The following is a 15243-nucleotide window of genomic DNA, read 5'->3' as shown; positions in this document are numbered from 1 at the left end:
TGCCACATTCTGGCCCCCATAGGACCCACTGTGATGCTTCTGGATGACCGGCATAATCGCCTATTGTTGTAGTGTAGGATGATGCAGTAAAAATCCCAAGCAAAGTAGGTAGTTGTTAAGGAAATTAAGAACCCTCATTAATCATGAAGTTAGTTTTAAATAGCCTAGTGAACAGTTTGCTTGTTAAATATTTACATGTTTGAGTGTCTGAGTTGGACAATGTGAACATATTGCACATCCTGATATAGCAGGAGCACCACGTAAAACTTCAGAGAAACAGTTAAGGCATTTGTGACAACAGGAGCTGACATTTCTTTAGAAAATAATAATAATAATAATTAAAGTTAGCAACACTGCAGTGTTCGACACTATCATGATTGCCTTGCATATTCTTAAATAAAGGATAACTCATTTTCTCAGGCTTTAGGACAAGTAGGCATTGAAAAATTGTGAATGGTGACTTTAATCAGCAGCAAGAACTGAACTGTACATCTGTTAAAAAAGAAACTGTAATTTTCATGATTACTTTTCTGAGCAGAAGTACTGTTCATTTTGCTTTTGAGAAATCCATGTATTTAATCCTTCCATTTACTCTTGGAAGTTATACCTCCTGTTCATTCTATTTAGGAGTTGAAAAAAATAAGATTTTGGGGGATGTTTTGGTGCTTCCTCGGACTTCCTAAAGCAGGCTGAGTACAAATTTATTGATTTTTTTTTTTAATTATTCTTTTTTTTCCCTACAAGCTCCAAAGACTTAATTTAACTGAAAATTGCGCTTCCTCCATGGCTGTCCTAAATTACTTCTACAAGGCTAGTTTTTACTTAATAGCTTTAAATTAAATTTATATAGCTCCTTGCTATGATATACCAGCCCTCAACTTGCAGCTGTGATTTGTCTTGCAAAACTTTGAAACAACAAATCATTTCAAGTCAAGATTTCGTTTGGATGGCCGCATCACAGCTGCAAAGGAAACTATGGTTTACTGGACATAATGGTTTTAAAAAAATTAAACATAGGTTTTCTGAAGACAAACTGCAAGACTTGCTCTGATACTAGCAGTAGAGATGGTAGTGTTGAACTCCAAAGATGCTAGGGAGAGCAGGAACAAGAGAACACGGGTAATAACACCCCATGTTTTCTTCCCTCCATACGATTTTTCTTCTTTTCCCTGTATGCTTAATGCCTTTTTAAGCAAGCATAGTTTTTGATATACATATTGTCATGATATTCCATTGGCTTTTTTTATAGCCTTAATGTTAGGCTTCATTTTTCCAGTGACCAAGTTAAGTTCTGTTAGTTTTTTGGCTTGTTTTTTAAAAAAAGGGAAAGGGATCTCAAGTAGTATCCCTTGGACTTCATGAATCTTAGTGCAGCTTTAAACTACTAATCAATAAACACTCCGGAACACTGTACTTTGCTCTTAAAACACTGTCTTTGTTACTGAATGCTTTTAGTTCATCATGCTTTGGGGGCTTTTTAAATACAGACCTGTAGAGTTACTCGCAAATTAGAGCAGTCATAGTATTTGGATGATTAATAGCTTTGGTATTCTTTGAATAGTTTTATGGCATTTGGCAAATATTTTTATGAATACCAGTGAACCTTAGCTGTCAGATGCAGTTGGACTTCTTTATAATCAGATATTTTTTCCAATTCCTTCTTAATTTCTGGAGCATTCAAAGCACCAGTGCTCTGAGATGTTATTTTGAGAAGGTAAAGATGTCTAAGAAAACTGGAGAGCATCTCTTTAGATGACTGCTTTTTATATTTCATAATAATGAAAAAAAAAAGTTTATTTCAGTTTGGTTTTACTGTCCTGAAGAGACTGTAGTTATCACCATCCATGTGATATCACTGACCAGAACTAAGCACATTATTGATATTCCTATTTGTTGCTGGATACTAGTATGGAAATGGATATGAATGTTGTATAACTAAATACATGTTTCTAATTAGAAGTACCTTGGCAGGAAATAGTCTTAATAAAAAGAGATGAAAAAGCAAATTCAGGATATTTGTAGAGCTCTGTGCTGAAGACCATGTACTCGGGAATCAGAGTTCACTGGGGTGAGGAAGAGAAGGAAAGGGGGAGGTTATTCTGCAGAATATAAAACCAAATAATAAACCCTGTGGGAGTAAGACTGTGAGCTTCAGCCTTGTTTTTTAAGGAAAAATCTACAGTGGTTCTGAGTACTGGAATTCTTGGACCTCAGTGCAAACTTCAGTTTCCTCTAATTACAGAGAAAAGGGGTAAAGATGTGTATTTTTTAATGGAAGCAGGAAACTGCTGTTCGTTATGTCTCTCTGGAAGTACTTTTGTGGATGCAGGGCACTTATCTGGCTGGTTTTGCCTCTTGCTCTCCCCCTCCTATTCCAAGTAAAGCACTGCTGTAGCATTCCTACGTCTGATCTCCTTGTCTCATGAGGATTAGTCCTGTTGGCCAGGAAACAGCATTAACAGATCATGCATTTCTTAAATTTTATGTCACGTTAGTACATTTGCTTTAAAATTTTAAGCCCTAAATAGCCGGTATTTAAATAGAGTGTTGACCTCTTTCGTGAGGTTGTTTGCAATTTCCTGACGTAAAATCCCTTGCCAGCAAGCCATGGAGCAAGCAGTCAGTCAGAAAAGACGTGTTCTTAACAGAAATCTTGTTTAGTACTAGTGCTTCAAGGCGATAGCCTGAAAACAAATGAGGCTCTTCAGTGAGTGGCTTACGTCCTCAAAACCAAAAATGTTAGGACCCACCTACTCTGATGCAGGAATTTGCTGTAGTGGGACCTCTTCCCCGCTTCCCCCCCCGCCCCCCCCAACATTATATTCCAAGTGTTTTCTGGAAAACAAGGAGAGAATACATTAGCCGACGGAAAAACCAAAAGGTTTTTCAGTTTAAACCATTATTTGAAACAAAACCAAACATGTGAAATGGACTCTTCTCCTGATGACTTTTCAGACAAAGGCAGCATTGACACACACCAAAATGCCAGGAGCAGAATTCATGCCGTCTGAGTGCGCTCTAACGCTAGATCCATAATCGCTTGTTCTGCTTGGCAGTTTTTACAAGCAGCCATTTGTTAGAAGAATAGACTTCATTAGTGATTTTTCAGCTCAGAGTGCCCTTGCACAGTATTCATCTGATAGAACGTGCAGAAGCTGAGCTTCTTTCTCCTGGCTGTAGCACTTTGCATTTCACAGGTGGTGACTTGACTGAACAGTGAAAACATCTAATTTTCACTTCTTGTTTGGTTGGTTTCACTTACCATAATTTATTTGTTTGGTTTTTATTTTCCCCAGTAGGTTTGTATCCAGTGGTGTTGCAACACAATTTATTCCCTTTTTAGTTTAAAAAATATATAAATAAATAGAAAAAAAAACCCCTATTTTTTTTTTATCCAGATTTATCTTTCCCAGAATGGCATGTAAGTTAAAAGCTTGTCTTATGTGAGTGCCTAAACACTAGATGAGGTAAATTTGGGCTCGTGGGCCTAAACTATGGGAAGAGTCTTCTTCAGTGTCGCTGGCATTGGAACGCTGTATGGAGCTAGGTTCTCCACAGAGACCTACTGTCCTTCCACCTTCACTAAGCTGATTTGAAGAATGGTCCTATGACACTTTAGTGATTATTTCTGAATAAAACAGAAGTTGGAGACCAGTCTGCGGTATGGCTGTGAGGCACTTCCTCCGCCGTGTTATATTCAGCTAGGATGTGCTGTCAGAGAAAATTAGTGAGGTTACTTGGGAGAGCAGCACCAGGAATTTAAGTTGTAGTACTTAGATCTTAAAGTGCTAAAAAAAAATGTATTTCTGTTCACAGATCTGGCCTAAGATAGTGATGGAACTGCCAATTTTTAGATAAAGAATGGCAATTGTAAAATTTCTAATGGACTTATTTTAAATATGTATTTTGAGGGAGTAAGGGATGATATTAAGAACTTTCTGTGCCCAAACTTGTGTTATTTGATCTTCTTAAACGGGTAAAAATGGGGTGGAGGAATTCTGCACTACAGACACAAATAAGTAACCTCGGTTTTGTGGTTGTGATTCCCCCCTCCCCTTTGCCTAGTGTCAGGTATTTTCTGTTGCACAGTATAAGCTCTTCAGTAGAGATTAGGCCTTTTGTTTTTTGTTTTGTAAGGAGGGGAAGAAAAACCAACCCTGCACAAACGTTTTAATTCTCTGACATATTAAACCAGAGGAATTGCATTTTCCTGGCTGGTTGGTAGCAGCAAGCTGTTTTGCAACCAAATTTATTTAGGCTGAACAGTCTTTCAGCAGCAAGAGATGAAAGCTCAGTGAGTTTATTTTATGCTGGAACATTTTGTATGTTCTTGTCTGATGCAGAAGAGAAATATTATAGGGACCTGTTCTTATTTATATAGCTCTTCTTAAAGTCTCAGAATGGTTTATAAGTGCTAAATTAAGTATGAGGCAGGCAATTACATAATATCCCCATTTTACAAATGGGGATAATCATAGTTCAGGAAGGTTAGCTGTACGAGACCACATTACCATCATTAACAAAAGTAGAAATAATGAGTCAAAGTCCTGAGTTCCTTGCGCTTATCTTCTGTATTATAGGTTTCAGGCACTTCATCCTGTGTTTGGCTATAAGAGCAGAGAGGTTATAAAGTGCACGCTGGTTAGATAATTTCATTAACCCTGTTACCTCTACTAGGTTTCTCACCGTACTTATAATCTGTGCTCGTATGTCAATGCACTGATTGACATTTTAAATTGAGGTATATTGGACCAAATTTCTTTTAAATCTGATAATAAAACTGTGGAACAAAAAGTTAATATGATTAGGTAATGATTTTCAGCATCAAATTGTTCTTAATAAAAGGTGTTTGAATTTGAACTTCTACGTTTGTTCAATCAGTTTTAAGATCTTGGTCTTTTTATATAGGCAAGTTTTTATCATAGAGTTGTAGGCAAGATACTTAAGAATATCGAATCAGATCAGAATGAACTATGCCAACATGTTGGGTCATGCTTTTGACTTAGCTCCAGTCAACAGCATACCTGACAGAAATGCTTTGTGTACCACTTTACAATCTGGGTCTTTGGTCAGCATTGCCCAACTGCTTGGTCTTTTCATCGGCACTTTGAGCCATTTAAGGGAGCATCTGATTTTGAAATTGGAAAAGAACCGCCTGTGTGAAAATAGTATTGTGTCCTTTTTTAAGGAAGTTGCTACGCAGCACTACTAGTAAATACTTACCTGCATGGTCTCTGTGAAGCACCGTGTAGAAGTTAAGATACAGTACAAAACCTTTCTGTTTACCTTTCTTGTTGTTACTTGATTATTCCCAGTACTTCAGTGATAACAGTAATAGAGCACTTCATATGCAAAACCCTTGGGGTAGAGATTTGCAAACTTCTGGTGTTTGTTGCCAAGTTTATTTTTTGCAGTGTTCTCACTCATTGCTCGTAGTACCAGCCCACATCCGAGTCTGTGCCAGTCCTTTTCCATTTTGTGCTGTAGGGCAACTTTCTAACACAATCAGACTTAAACTTTTCATTTGGTTTATTGTAAAGATTTACCTTTTCTTATGGCTTCTCAGTGTACCACTTGAAGGCACCCACCTTTTCTAATAATGCTTTGTCAGATAGACTTTCATGAAAGGTTAGGGTTATTATACATTATTGATAATTTTTTTTAAAAATAGACAATGTGACCTGAAACACTTGCAGAGTTTGGTCAAGTTGGCCAAGAACTTCCTTGCTGGGAGAAGGGTTATATTACTGCCTGTAGGGAGCTTATTGACTCAGTACTGTTTTCTTAGTTTGTACTCTTCACCTTGTTACTGGATTCATTTGAAGTGTTATGTTGTGTGATAGCACAACATAAAGTAATTTTATGACAGGGTCATTTGTGGTGGAGGTTGGGTTGTGCCATGTGGGGGGATGGTATGCAGGGTGGGAACTTGGAAAGAAAGTCCCCCGGTGTCTGCAAGGTCGGAGAGGTGGTTTTGGTACAGACAGATACAGATCTCTGGGGAACAAGTTTAACAAATACAGTGTGGAAAAAGATTCTTGGGGCTTCTCAAGTGGGAGATGCATGGTGGATAGGAGACGTCCCAAGAGTATCACTATTTCCAAAGTAATATTGTGACTAAAGAGGGTTTATTTTCTTTGATGGTACCTCAACTTGCATCTGAAACATGACTATTCTCCTGTCATGCTAGATATTCCTCAGATACGGAATTTTTTATGTAATGCAACTTGAAAATAGTTAATGGTTAGTGACAATATTTGTCGATGCGCTTTTTAGCCTTTTTTGTACACCTTTTACGCTTGCCTCCGACCAATTACTCGCATGCAGTGTTTTCTTTGTTTCTGGTTTGGTGCTTAAGCCCTTAGTGTGAGACCTAGCTAGACTGTAAAACCCTCCTTCAGCAGCTTGCTTATGCTTGTGGCGATAACCTTTCTGCAGGGGGTTGTGCTGTTTATTTACAAAATTCCATTTTCTAGTTACAAATAGAATATTATTAAGAGAGTCTTCTTTTTACCAATTAGGTCAAAGTCCTAAAATTTTAAGACCTAAACCACATGGTTTAGAGCGAACTGATTCACAAACCATAGGTGACTTTACTACAAGAAGAAAGGGTATGTACTTTAGCACTGTATGTATATGGAGCTTTATAAAAATAAGTAAACAAAAGTTAAGAAAACTGTTATTCTAGAATAACTTTAACTATTGTATAGTCTTTTTATTTCTATTATAATCTAAGATCATGGATGCGTTTTCCTTGCCAAGCAAAAAGTTTCCTGTATAAGGAATTAAGGTCTTCCTGGCTTAAACAGCGAATGGAAACATTTCCTTGACGTTAATACGGCTGTTCTGATCTCTTAAGTTTTAGTTGTTTATATTTTAGATTTATTTTTGTATGTTTATTTAGAACTTACCTGTAAGTTGCTCGAAATAACTTTTGTTAGACAATAACCTGAAATCAGAGTTTACCTGAGTCTCCTGCCATTGGCTAAACACTCAAATAAAGCAAAATATTGATCTTCTGACCATTTACTAGTACAGAGATTTATTTATGCATCTTAATGAGCATTGCAATTAGTCTGATGGGCTTTATTGAAGGTCCTGAGTTGGTATAGTCATGAGAAGTGGAGGGGATTACAAATAATGTTAAAAATCTCACAAAGTGTTGCTGGCCATTACCTTTGGACAAAGTCCTTTCCCTCTGCTGGAGCAGAACCTTGCCCACCGATTACACCTGCCATGTAGTCTCAGGCCTTTACAGAGGACTTGAGCCAAGCTGATCATTTTTGTGTCACTCAAGCTTTAGTATCATCTTGCCTACATCAGGTTCAGCTCTGCCACTCTTCTCTCATATGAGAACTTATATCTTGAGATAGATGAGTTGTAGTTCCTCTTCTGAGTCTGTGGTGACAGCTTTTTATAAGCAAGTGAGTTAAAGTGGCAGAATTACTGGATGAGGCTTGATGTGCTTTGAGTATGTAACTATGACTTCTTAACAGAGAAGTGGAGAAAACTGGGATACAAAAGACTGATACTTATCCAGAAAATTTGAATCAGGAGTCCTTATGTTCAATATATCACAGCTGACTTAATCTGCAGAGTGAGTATAATGAAAGTATAATGAGTACAGTTCTGCTTTCTCCTTGTGAGACAGCCACACAGATTAAGCAATTCTTTTCTCTCAGTTCCTCCATGTGGTCACTTATGACAGCTCTTACTCCACATGAACTAGTGCTACATGCTTGACACTTGATCTTGGTAAATCTGCTAATAGACAGCAAACTGATGGAGGGGCAAGGAGAGGAAAGGGTGTTGTTATAATCACATTGCATTTTATTTTCTAAATGCAGTTTTAGGGAGGAAGAAGTTGAGATTCAGACTGTGACAGCGGTTTGACTGTACGTGGGTTTCCCCCCCCCCCCCCAAGTCCTATGATAGATGATACTTTTTTTTTCCCTAACATTTAGGAGGGGTGAAACATAGAAGTTGGAGGGAGGGATGATGTGTTTCTCACTAATACTCTATTTGTTGTTCTGTTCTGAAAATGGAATTTAAAAATGGCACCTTTTTTAGAACAACGTTAGCTGTCATTAATGGCACAAACACGCCGCTACTCTGCTCGTCTGTTGATAACCGCTAAAGCAAGCCAAGCACCTCTTGGAATTGAAGCTGAGTGTTCGCTCATCTCACGTTTGCAAACAGTCTTAACTGCAGATTCTGCCCACACTTTGAGCTGTGAAACCTCACCAGTAAGGGCATATGTATGCAGTAAGGGCAGAGTTTGCACAATAATAATTGTCCGTGAGCCAAGGAAAGTACCCAGAGCTGGCTCTGCTAGCAGTTTAAGCCGAAACAGTTCATCAACCCTATCCCGGGCTTGTCAGTTCAACAAGTCATCGTGGCAAAGACAGAATACGATGCTGCCATTTTCAGAGTCTTTTTTCAAAACAGAATTATTATGTACAAGTATATATTGCTAAATTCTTAAATTGTGGGGTTTTTCTAATTGATGTTGCTTTTCAGTACCTGGAAAGATTAAAAATATAAGTTGATATATCATGGCTTGCTGAAAACTGAACAGTGCTCCTTTTCCTAACTAGTGTTCACTATTTAAAAAACATTATTTTTTTTGTATTTAGGCTTTGAAAAACTATTAAATTTAAGTTTCTTTAGGAATGTTCTGTGCTTTAAGATTGTCTGTTTCTTATATAGCAAAACCAGCTCCACTAGAAATAAAACCCCTGCCTGAATGGGAAGAATTACAAGCCCCGGTTAGATCTCCTATCACCAGAAGCTTTGCACGAGAGTAAGTTTCTTAGCTTTTCCTCATTCCTATTAATTGTTTTTCATTGACCAGAGTGTTAATAAATGTGTGTACATCTGTATTATATTTTTAGCCTGTGTAATACAAATGGAGATTTCCTTTGGAAGTATGTGTGTGTATGTATGCACATGTGTATTGAAATAGCGTGCCCATATGAATTTTTATTTTGCAATATTAAATATAAGGGACTGTGTGTAACTGAAAAAATGTGACACTAGTAAACTTGAATGAGAATTTCAGCTCTAATATGCTTATTTTTGTTGTTTACCAGGAGGTTTAAGATATTCGAGATGTATTGTTTGTAAAATAATTCCTGGTAATTAGCTCCTCCAGGTTTCCCATGTCTCCCAGACCGGATTCAGTTCATAGTACAACTTCCAGCAGTGACTCGCACGACAGTGAAGAGAATTATGTATCCATGAATCCAAATCAGTCCACTGAAGACCCAGTATGTAAAATCTACGTCTTAACTACTCTCTTCCTGTGCAGTCCTTACTTTTAAATCATGCAAACACAAATCCTTCCACTCAACATCACTCCCTTTATACTTCTAGATCAAAATAATAGTAAAAAAATCTCCATATAAAAACTGTAATTTGGTAAGATTTCACTGAAAAAGTTAAGAACATAATAATATATAAAAACAATGGTTAGTGTATGTATCTATTGCACAAAACAGTTCAATACATGGCTTTTTTTTCTCTTTGCTAGAAACTGTCTGCTCTGTAATTGCTTGTCCTGGGCTATGCACCAGTTCAGTATTATGACATCAAGGGAAATAAACTGCCTTGGACCTCTGAGACATGCTTAAAAACCTTTATTAAAAGGACGTCTTTTAAGAAATGTGGAAGGAACGGGGGGGTGGGGGGGAAAGGATTGATATTTGTTGTTTATGTTCTATAAAAACTGAGCTGTGTGTACTTTTTTAGGCTTCTTTCAAAAAAGAGGATAGAAGGGGTCTTTGTGTATTGAATATCTGTATTTTTTCCCCTTTGGGGCAGAATTTTCTCAGATAATAAAGTTTCAGATACTTGACTTGCAGTGCAGTAAGTGAAGAGCTAGTTAGGAAAAGTTAATGATGCATGTGCTGTGGTTTTTGGTTGGTTACTTTTAAAGTAAGAGTGTAGCAGTAGACCCAAGCCTATACTAAAATGTGATCCAGAATACCCCTAAAGCACTGGAGGAAAACCTGTATCCTGAGCTCAGCTTTTTGTTCGGTATAGTTCAATGCATTCACCACGTTTTTACAGCTTGAGTTCTTGGTAGGGAATACAGCAGCATTTTTCATCTTTAAAGCCTTATGGAAGACCTTTGGGGAGGGCCTGTCTAGCACCTTTTTTTGTTCTGTTCGTTTGTCTGCCTTCTTAGACGGCATGTGCTAGCCCCTTTCACTACACCCTGGACTCTCTTCCTCTCCCAGCGCTGCTTGCTCCCCCATCCCCTGCTGCTCTGGATACCCTACCCCATCTCCTCCAGTCTCCTCCCCTCCGGTGAGCTGGTCCCCCTGAGCAAGTCCCTCCTGCTGATTTCTCTGCAGCAGCTCTGACTCGGTGCAAGCTCACGAGCCTCGGAGCATCCTGGCCTTGTGCTTTGTGCCGTGTCCGACCTGCTGGCAGCATGGGCGCGCTTCCCAGGTGAAGTGCGCTTCAACAGCAGGGAGCTGATGATGTAAAAACTTAGCCCCTCTCTTGCAAGAGGCATTGGTAAGTAATCAGTAACGTCCCGTTTTACAGGTGCAAGAAACATCCCATTTTACACAAAGGTTTAGAGTCGCCTGTGCCCGCAGTTCTTTCTGGAGGAGAATCGCAGTTCAAATTGGGGATTTCTGTTGATTTGTACAATGCTGTTTCAGGGGTTTAACTTCAATGCCAAGACAGTACAATTTTTATCACAGCTCAGACGGCCTGTAATTAACGTCTTCTGTTTGCTTGCACCATTCATTCTTTAAGGTTGTTTTACAGATTTCCTATCATTTTCGTTTACATATATTGAAAGTTTCTGTTTTCTAATGCATATGTTCTGCCTGTCTAGTTTGTTTGAAATAACAGATTATTTTTTGTTTAAACAGTAAATAGCTTTTTTATTTATGCTGGAAACATTGATACAAAACCTGATTTTTGTATGTTAAATATGAAAAAATTTGTTTAGAGAATTTGGGCAACAAAAATGAACTTTGTCTCAGTTGTATGTGTTTGTCCTTGTTACCGCTTAATATTAAATGAGTTGGGCGATGCAGATATAATGGATAACTTCAATTTAAAAAGCCCAGCCCATTAAGCTTTAACCCATAAAACACTTTATTTCCTAGAGAACCTGAACGTTTCCAGATATCTCAAGGCCTTTGTCTTAAAATGTGCCCATTACATAGACATTTTGGAAACTTTGATTTGTTCCAACTGCATCTTAGGAAGGAGTCCATACTTTTTCATCTTCTTCTGTCATCAGCTTGGAAGCATCTTGTTTGGACGTGTCATACTTCTGTTTTATTTAATAAAATCCGCAATATTCTGCTTTTTCTTTCAAGTTGCTGTCAGCCTTACCCTTCTGTCTTTCCTTCTGCCTTCCTCTTCATTTTTTGCTGACTGCTGCCCTCTGTCTTCCTTTTTTTTTTCTTTATCTTTTAGAGAAGAGTCCTTCTATTGTACTGTTCCTATAACACCTGTTAAGAGGGAGGGATCAGGCTGGGAGAGGACAGAGGAGGTGAGGTTGTAAAAGTCTGGGCTAATTGAAATTTAGGTATATACAATGCAACTTCAGTTCAGGCAGCCCTACAGAAATTTTCCAAAGTTTTCATCTTTTGGTCTTATCAATTAAATAATACTTTTTGATTTTCAACTTAATCATGATGGCTTTTGAATGAAACGTAAAAGTTTCATTTGAAGTTTTGCCACTATTGTAAGGGTGAAATTCTTGTAAGGCATTTAACAGCAATTTAAGGAAATAAAAAAAGTTTGTAATTAAGTAATGCTACATTTGAGATGTAACAACTTCATTTAAAAAGAACAAACCACACCCCATTCTTACCTCATGATATGAAAGGCACATCAGGTGGAAGGCACAGATTGGTTTGGTGGCAATCTTAAATTTGGGGGTTGGTTTTGGGGTTCCCCCCCTTGATTTTCGACTCTGTCCCAGTTTTCACTTGGAATATATCCCCTTGCTAGACAATGCCAATGAAATTCGCATGGTTTAACTGATTGCAAGAGCTCTCAGTCAGTTCTTTAACCTTTAAAATTTTGGCAGTTCATAATAAGCGTATTTGATAATGAGGACCGTTAGCATATACGTTTGTAGCTGAAGTTTATTTATATTATAATTTCAGAATTTGTTTGGAAGCAACAGTCTTGATGGAGGAAGCAGCCCTATGGTAAAACCTAAGGGAGATAAACAAGTAGAATATTTAGATCTGGACCTAGATTCAGGAAAATCTACCCCACCTCGTAAGGTAAGCAAATCTTCAACTCTTGCATTTCTGCCACCAAGAGTTTAAAATTTCTTCACAAGTAGTTGCTGGGAAAGAGGGAGCCTCCAGCAAGATCACCTTAACTAGTTTGTCAAGTGGTCAATCGGAGGGAGAGCCTATGTTGGACCTTTGAGAGAAACTTGTGCTTGTTCTGTATCTGTTTGGGACATCTGCTTACTTTTTGTTGTGAATTTATTTTAACATGTTTTTCACTCTGCCTTGCCTTTCCCAGAAAAAGAGCAGTGGTTCGGGCAGCAGCGTGGCAGATGAACGAGTTGATTACGTTGTGGTTGACCAGCAGAAAACGCTAGCATTGAAGAGCACGCGAGAGGCGTGGACTGATGGGAGACAGTCTACAGAATCTGAAACACCTACAAAAAGCGTGAAATGAAAATGCTGCTTTTTCTTCAAAGAACAGAAAGGAGTGAATTTTGAAGAATTACAGAACCACAGTGGCAGTGTTGTTCAACTATACAGTCAGTACCTGGTTCACTGGTGTGTGAATAGGTTCTTGACCAAATAGAATGGAAGCCAAAGGACACTTTGAATATATCAAAGGAATTTTAAGATCGTAAATTGGCTCTGTGGTCTCTGGAAAAATTGCAACCTGTAAATAACATGTAAAATAGTATTGCTTAGCTTTCAGAAAACCTTTTGTTCTGTAGTTAACACATTTGTAGTATTACTATGTTTATGCACTTTTTCAGTTACAATGTTGGTTCAGGTATTCCCAGTTAGTGTACCTTAATGCCTAATTCATCTGGAGAATTTTTTTTTCCTTACACTACTATTCCTTACAATTTTAGGTTAATTAAGCTACATGTAGATACAGAAATTAATATTTGAACTTCATTTTAACATCTTAAATTTGATTTTGCGGAAATACTTTCACAATTGAATAATCTACTTGAAATGCCAAGAGACGACCGTTAGTTACATACTTGTTTATATTTAATACACACAAGATTATTTGGAAGTCTACAGGTTACCTTCCTAACAAAAATTGCTGTGAGTTAATAATAATGAACTGTACTGGGTTTAGACCTACAATCCTGGCTTATATGTTAGTTGTTAGTGGTGGAACTTCTATTGTATTTTATTAATGACAGTGTTCTGTGTTCAATGGGTGAAGATTCTGCAGGGTGGGATCTTACACTTTTAAAGACTGAATAATTAAATATCAAGTAAGCCTGCAAACCACTGATGGCATGCAGTAATATTGTGATCTCACACTTATTAACAAGAAATAACCTTTATATTATTTACAGAAGGTAGAGTATATAAATCAGGTACGTACCAAGCACTATTGTGCTAATACACTGATCAGGTTTAGACAATGAGCTTTAGTTTTGTACTATTTAGAAGTTCTAATGTCAGTTTTCAGTTCAAGATTAATGGGACAGTTTGACATTCACTGTTCGTAGTACTAGCAAAATACTGTGATTTTGAATTAGACATTAATTCAAATGGAAATACTATGTTTTGACACCATAGTGCCCTTCTTATGATCTCTATTTTACTTTAATCTCCTGCTTGGCCTTATATTTAAATCCCTATGCAACTGATATTTTATATCTCTGTTTTTAAAAATTAGATAATATACTTAAATGATCCCCTTGTAAACCACTTGTTGTTCTTTCCTGGTACAGGATTTTAAGCTCTGTATACTGTGATCCTTTATTTTACTATGCCAGTTCCAAATAATAATCTGCCTTGGTTTAGAAACTTTTTTTTTGTTATTTGGAAGAAGATAGAGTTCTTTAAATACGTGAATGAGTTAGGTCTAGATAGAAAACTTACTAACACTTTTTTTTTTACACAAACACCCTCAAGTAAGCAGTTGGTTTTTGTTTTCCCACCCAATTGTTTTATTTTGTCCAGATCATTTAAAAGTTGAGCATAGAGCTGTGTTCTTTTCTGGCATGTTGGCCTTAGTACTGTGCCTAATCTACCATTGGTTGTTTCTCTCCCCTCACAGCCACAATCTACAGTATGTAAATTATCTTATTCTTAACAAGGGTTCTTTTTAAATTAGTAATATTTTGATGCTTTGAATGTTCATTTTAAAAAAGAAACTAAACACAATGCATTTTGAGGTGAATTTTAAATAAATCAAGTTGTTCAGTTTTGATGTGTAAACTCTGTCCTGTGAAACAGCAAACCAACCTTAATGCGTCTATGAAGGTGCCTAGATACCAACCAGGCTTTTTCGAAATCATAGATTACCTCTTAGTACCTCTCAAAAAAACCATACAGCTAAAATAATTTTCAAGATGTATCTCTGATTTAAAACCAAGCAGCTAAATAATCTGAATTCCCAGTCTTCTGGAAGCCAGAAGAAGTGATGTGAGCCAGGGAACCTTGATGACTCAATCAAAAGTAGTTCAAATCTATGAAGATTCTGGAGCTATAGCTCAACTCTGCTTTGACGGTCTTCCTATCCAATAATAAACTCTTCTTCACAGTTGCTCCAGTCGAAGCACCCATAGGCATGGTAAGTACTTGGTAACTAACGTAATGATAGGACACTTGTTTTGGGACACTAGCTTTAAGCATCTTATCCGTGCAATGATAGCAATGCATCTCCACTGCTGAGATGCCTGTAATTCGTTAACAGATGCGGTTAGATAATCACTTTGCTGTTTATCCTACATAATTGGTTTGGTGCTTGCCATTGGGGAGAAGAATCATACTGCACTCATGCGTGCACCCAAGGATTAAGATGATCTTGGAATATTTCAAGCTTCTGTTTCTTTATTTTCTCAATAGATGGGAGAATTTGAGGGAGAAGGTTTGGAAGGGCTGCTCATTTTTTACTTATCCCTAACCCATCTGTCTTTGAAACATTTACCAAGTACGCAACTACGTATTACTTTTAAAATTCTTTGGATTTTTGTAATCAAACAGTGATTCTTATGTTTAGATATCTATATTATTTTTTCACATGTTGTGAGCATCT

At 37.4% G+C, this 15243-nt stretch overlaps 1 protein-coding gene across 8 annotated transcripts in view; it reads left to right on the top strand.

Annotated features, from left to right (window-relative positions):
* The window catches only part of GAB1 (GRB2 associated binding protein 1), a 101581-nt gene extending 87158 nt beyond the window's left edge, over positions 1-14423 (top strand). For 4 of the 8 annotated variants that reach the window (XM_054823618.1, XM_054823614.1, XM_054823616.1 and 1 more), the window contains 5 exons: positions 6522-6611; positions 8710-8803; positions 9146-9269; positions 12144-12266; positions 12517-14423. In XM_054823618.1, coding sequence (XP_054679593.1) covers positions 6522-6611; positions 8710-8803; positions 9146-9269; positions 12144-12266; positions 12517-12675 — 590 coding nt within the window. In that variant the 3' untranslated portion in view covers positions 12676-14423. Of the gene's footprint in view, positions 1-6521; positions 6612-8709; positions 8804-9145; positions 9270-11445; positions 11522-12143; positions 12267-12516 lie in introns of all 8 variants that reach the window. The other 4 variants (XM_054823617.1, XM_054823620.1, XM_054823615.1 and 1 more) reach the window with 3 other exon arrangements.
* The last annotated feature ends 820 nt before the right edge of the window (positions 14424-15243 follow it).

This window comes from Grus americana, chromosome 4 (genome assembly GCF_028858705.1).
Source record: "Grus americana isolate bGruAme1 chromosome 4, bGruAme1.mat, whole genome shotgun sequence".
In the NCBI taxonomy this organism is placed as follows: Eukaryota; Metazoa; Chordata; class Aves; order Gruiformes; family Gruidae; genus Grus; species Grus americana.
Note: the sequence above shows the minus strand (reverse complement) of the source record. Positions and strands in the feature narration are given on the sequence as shown.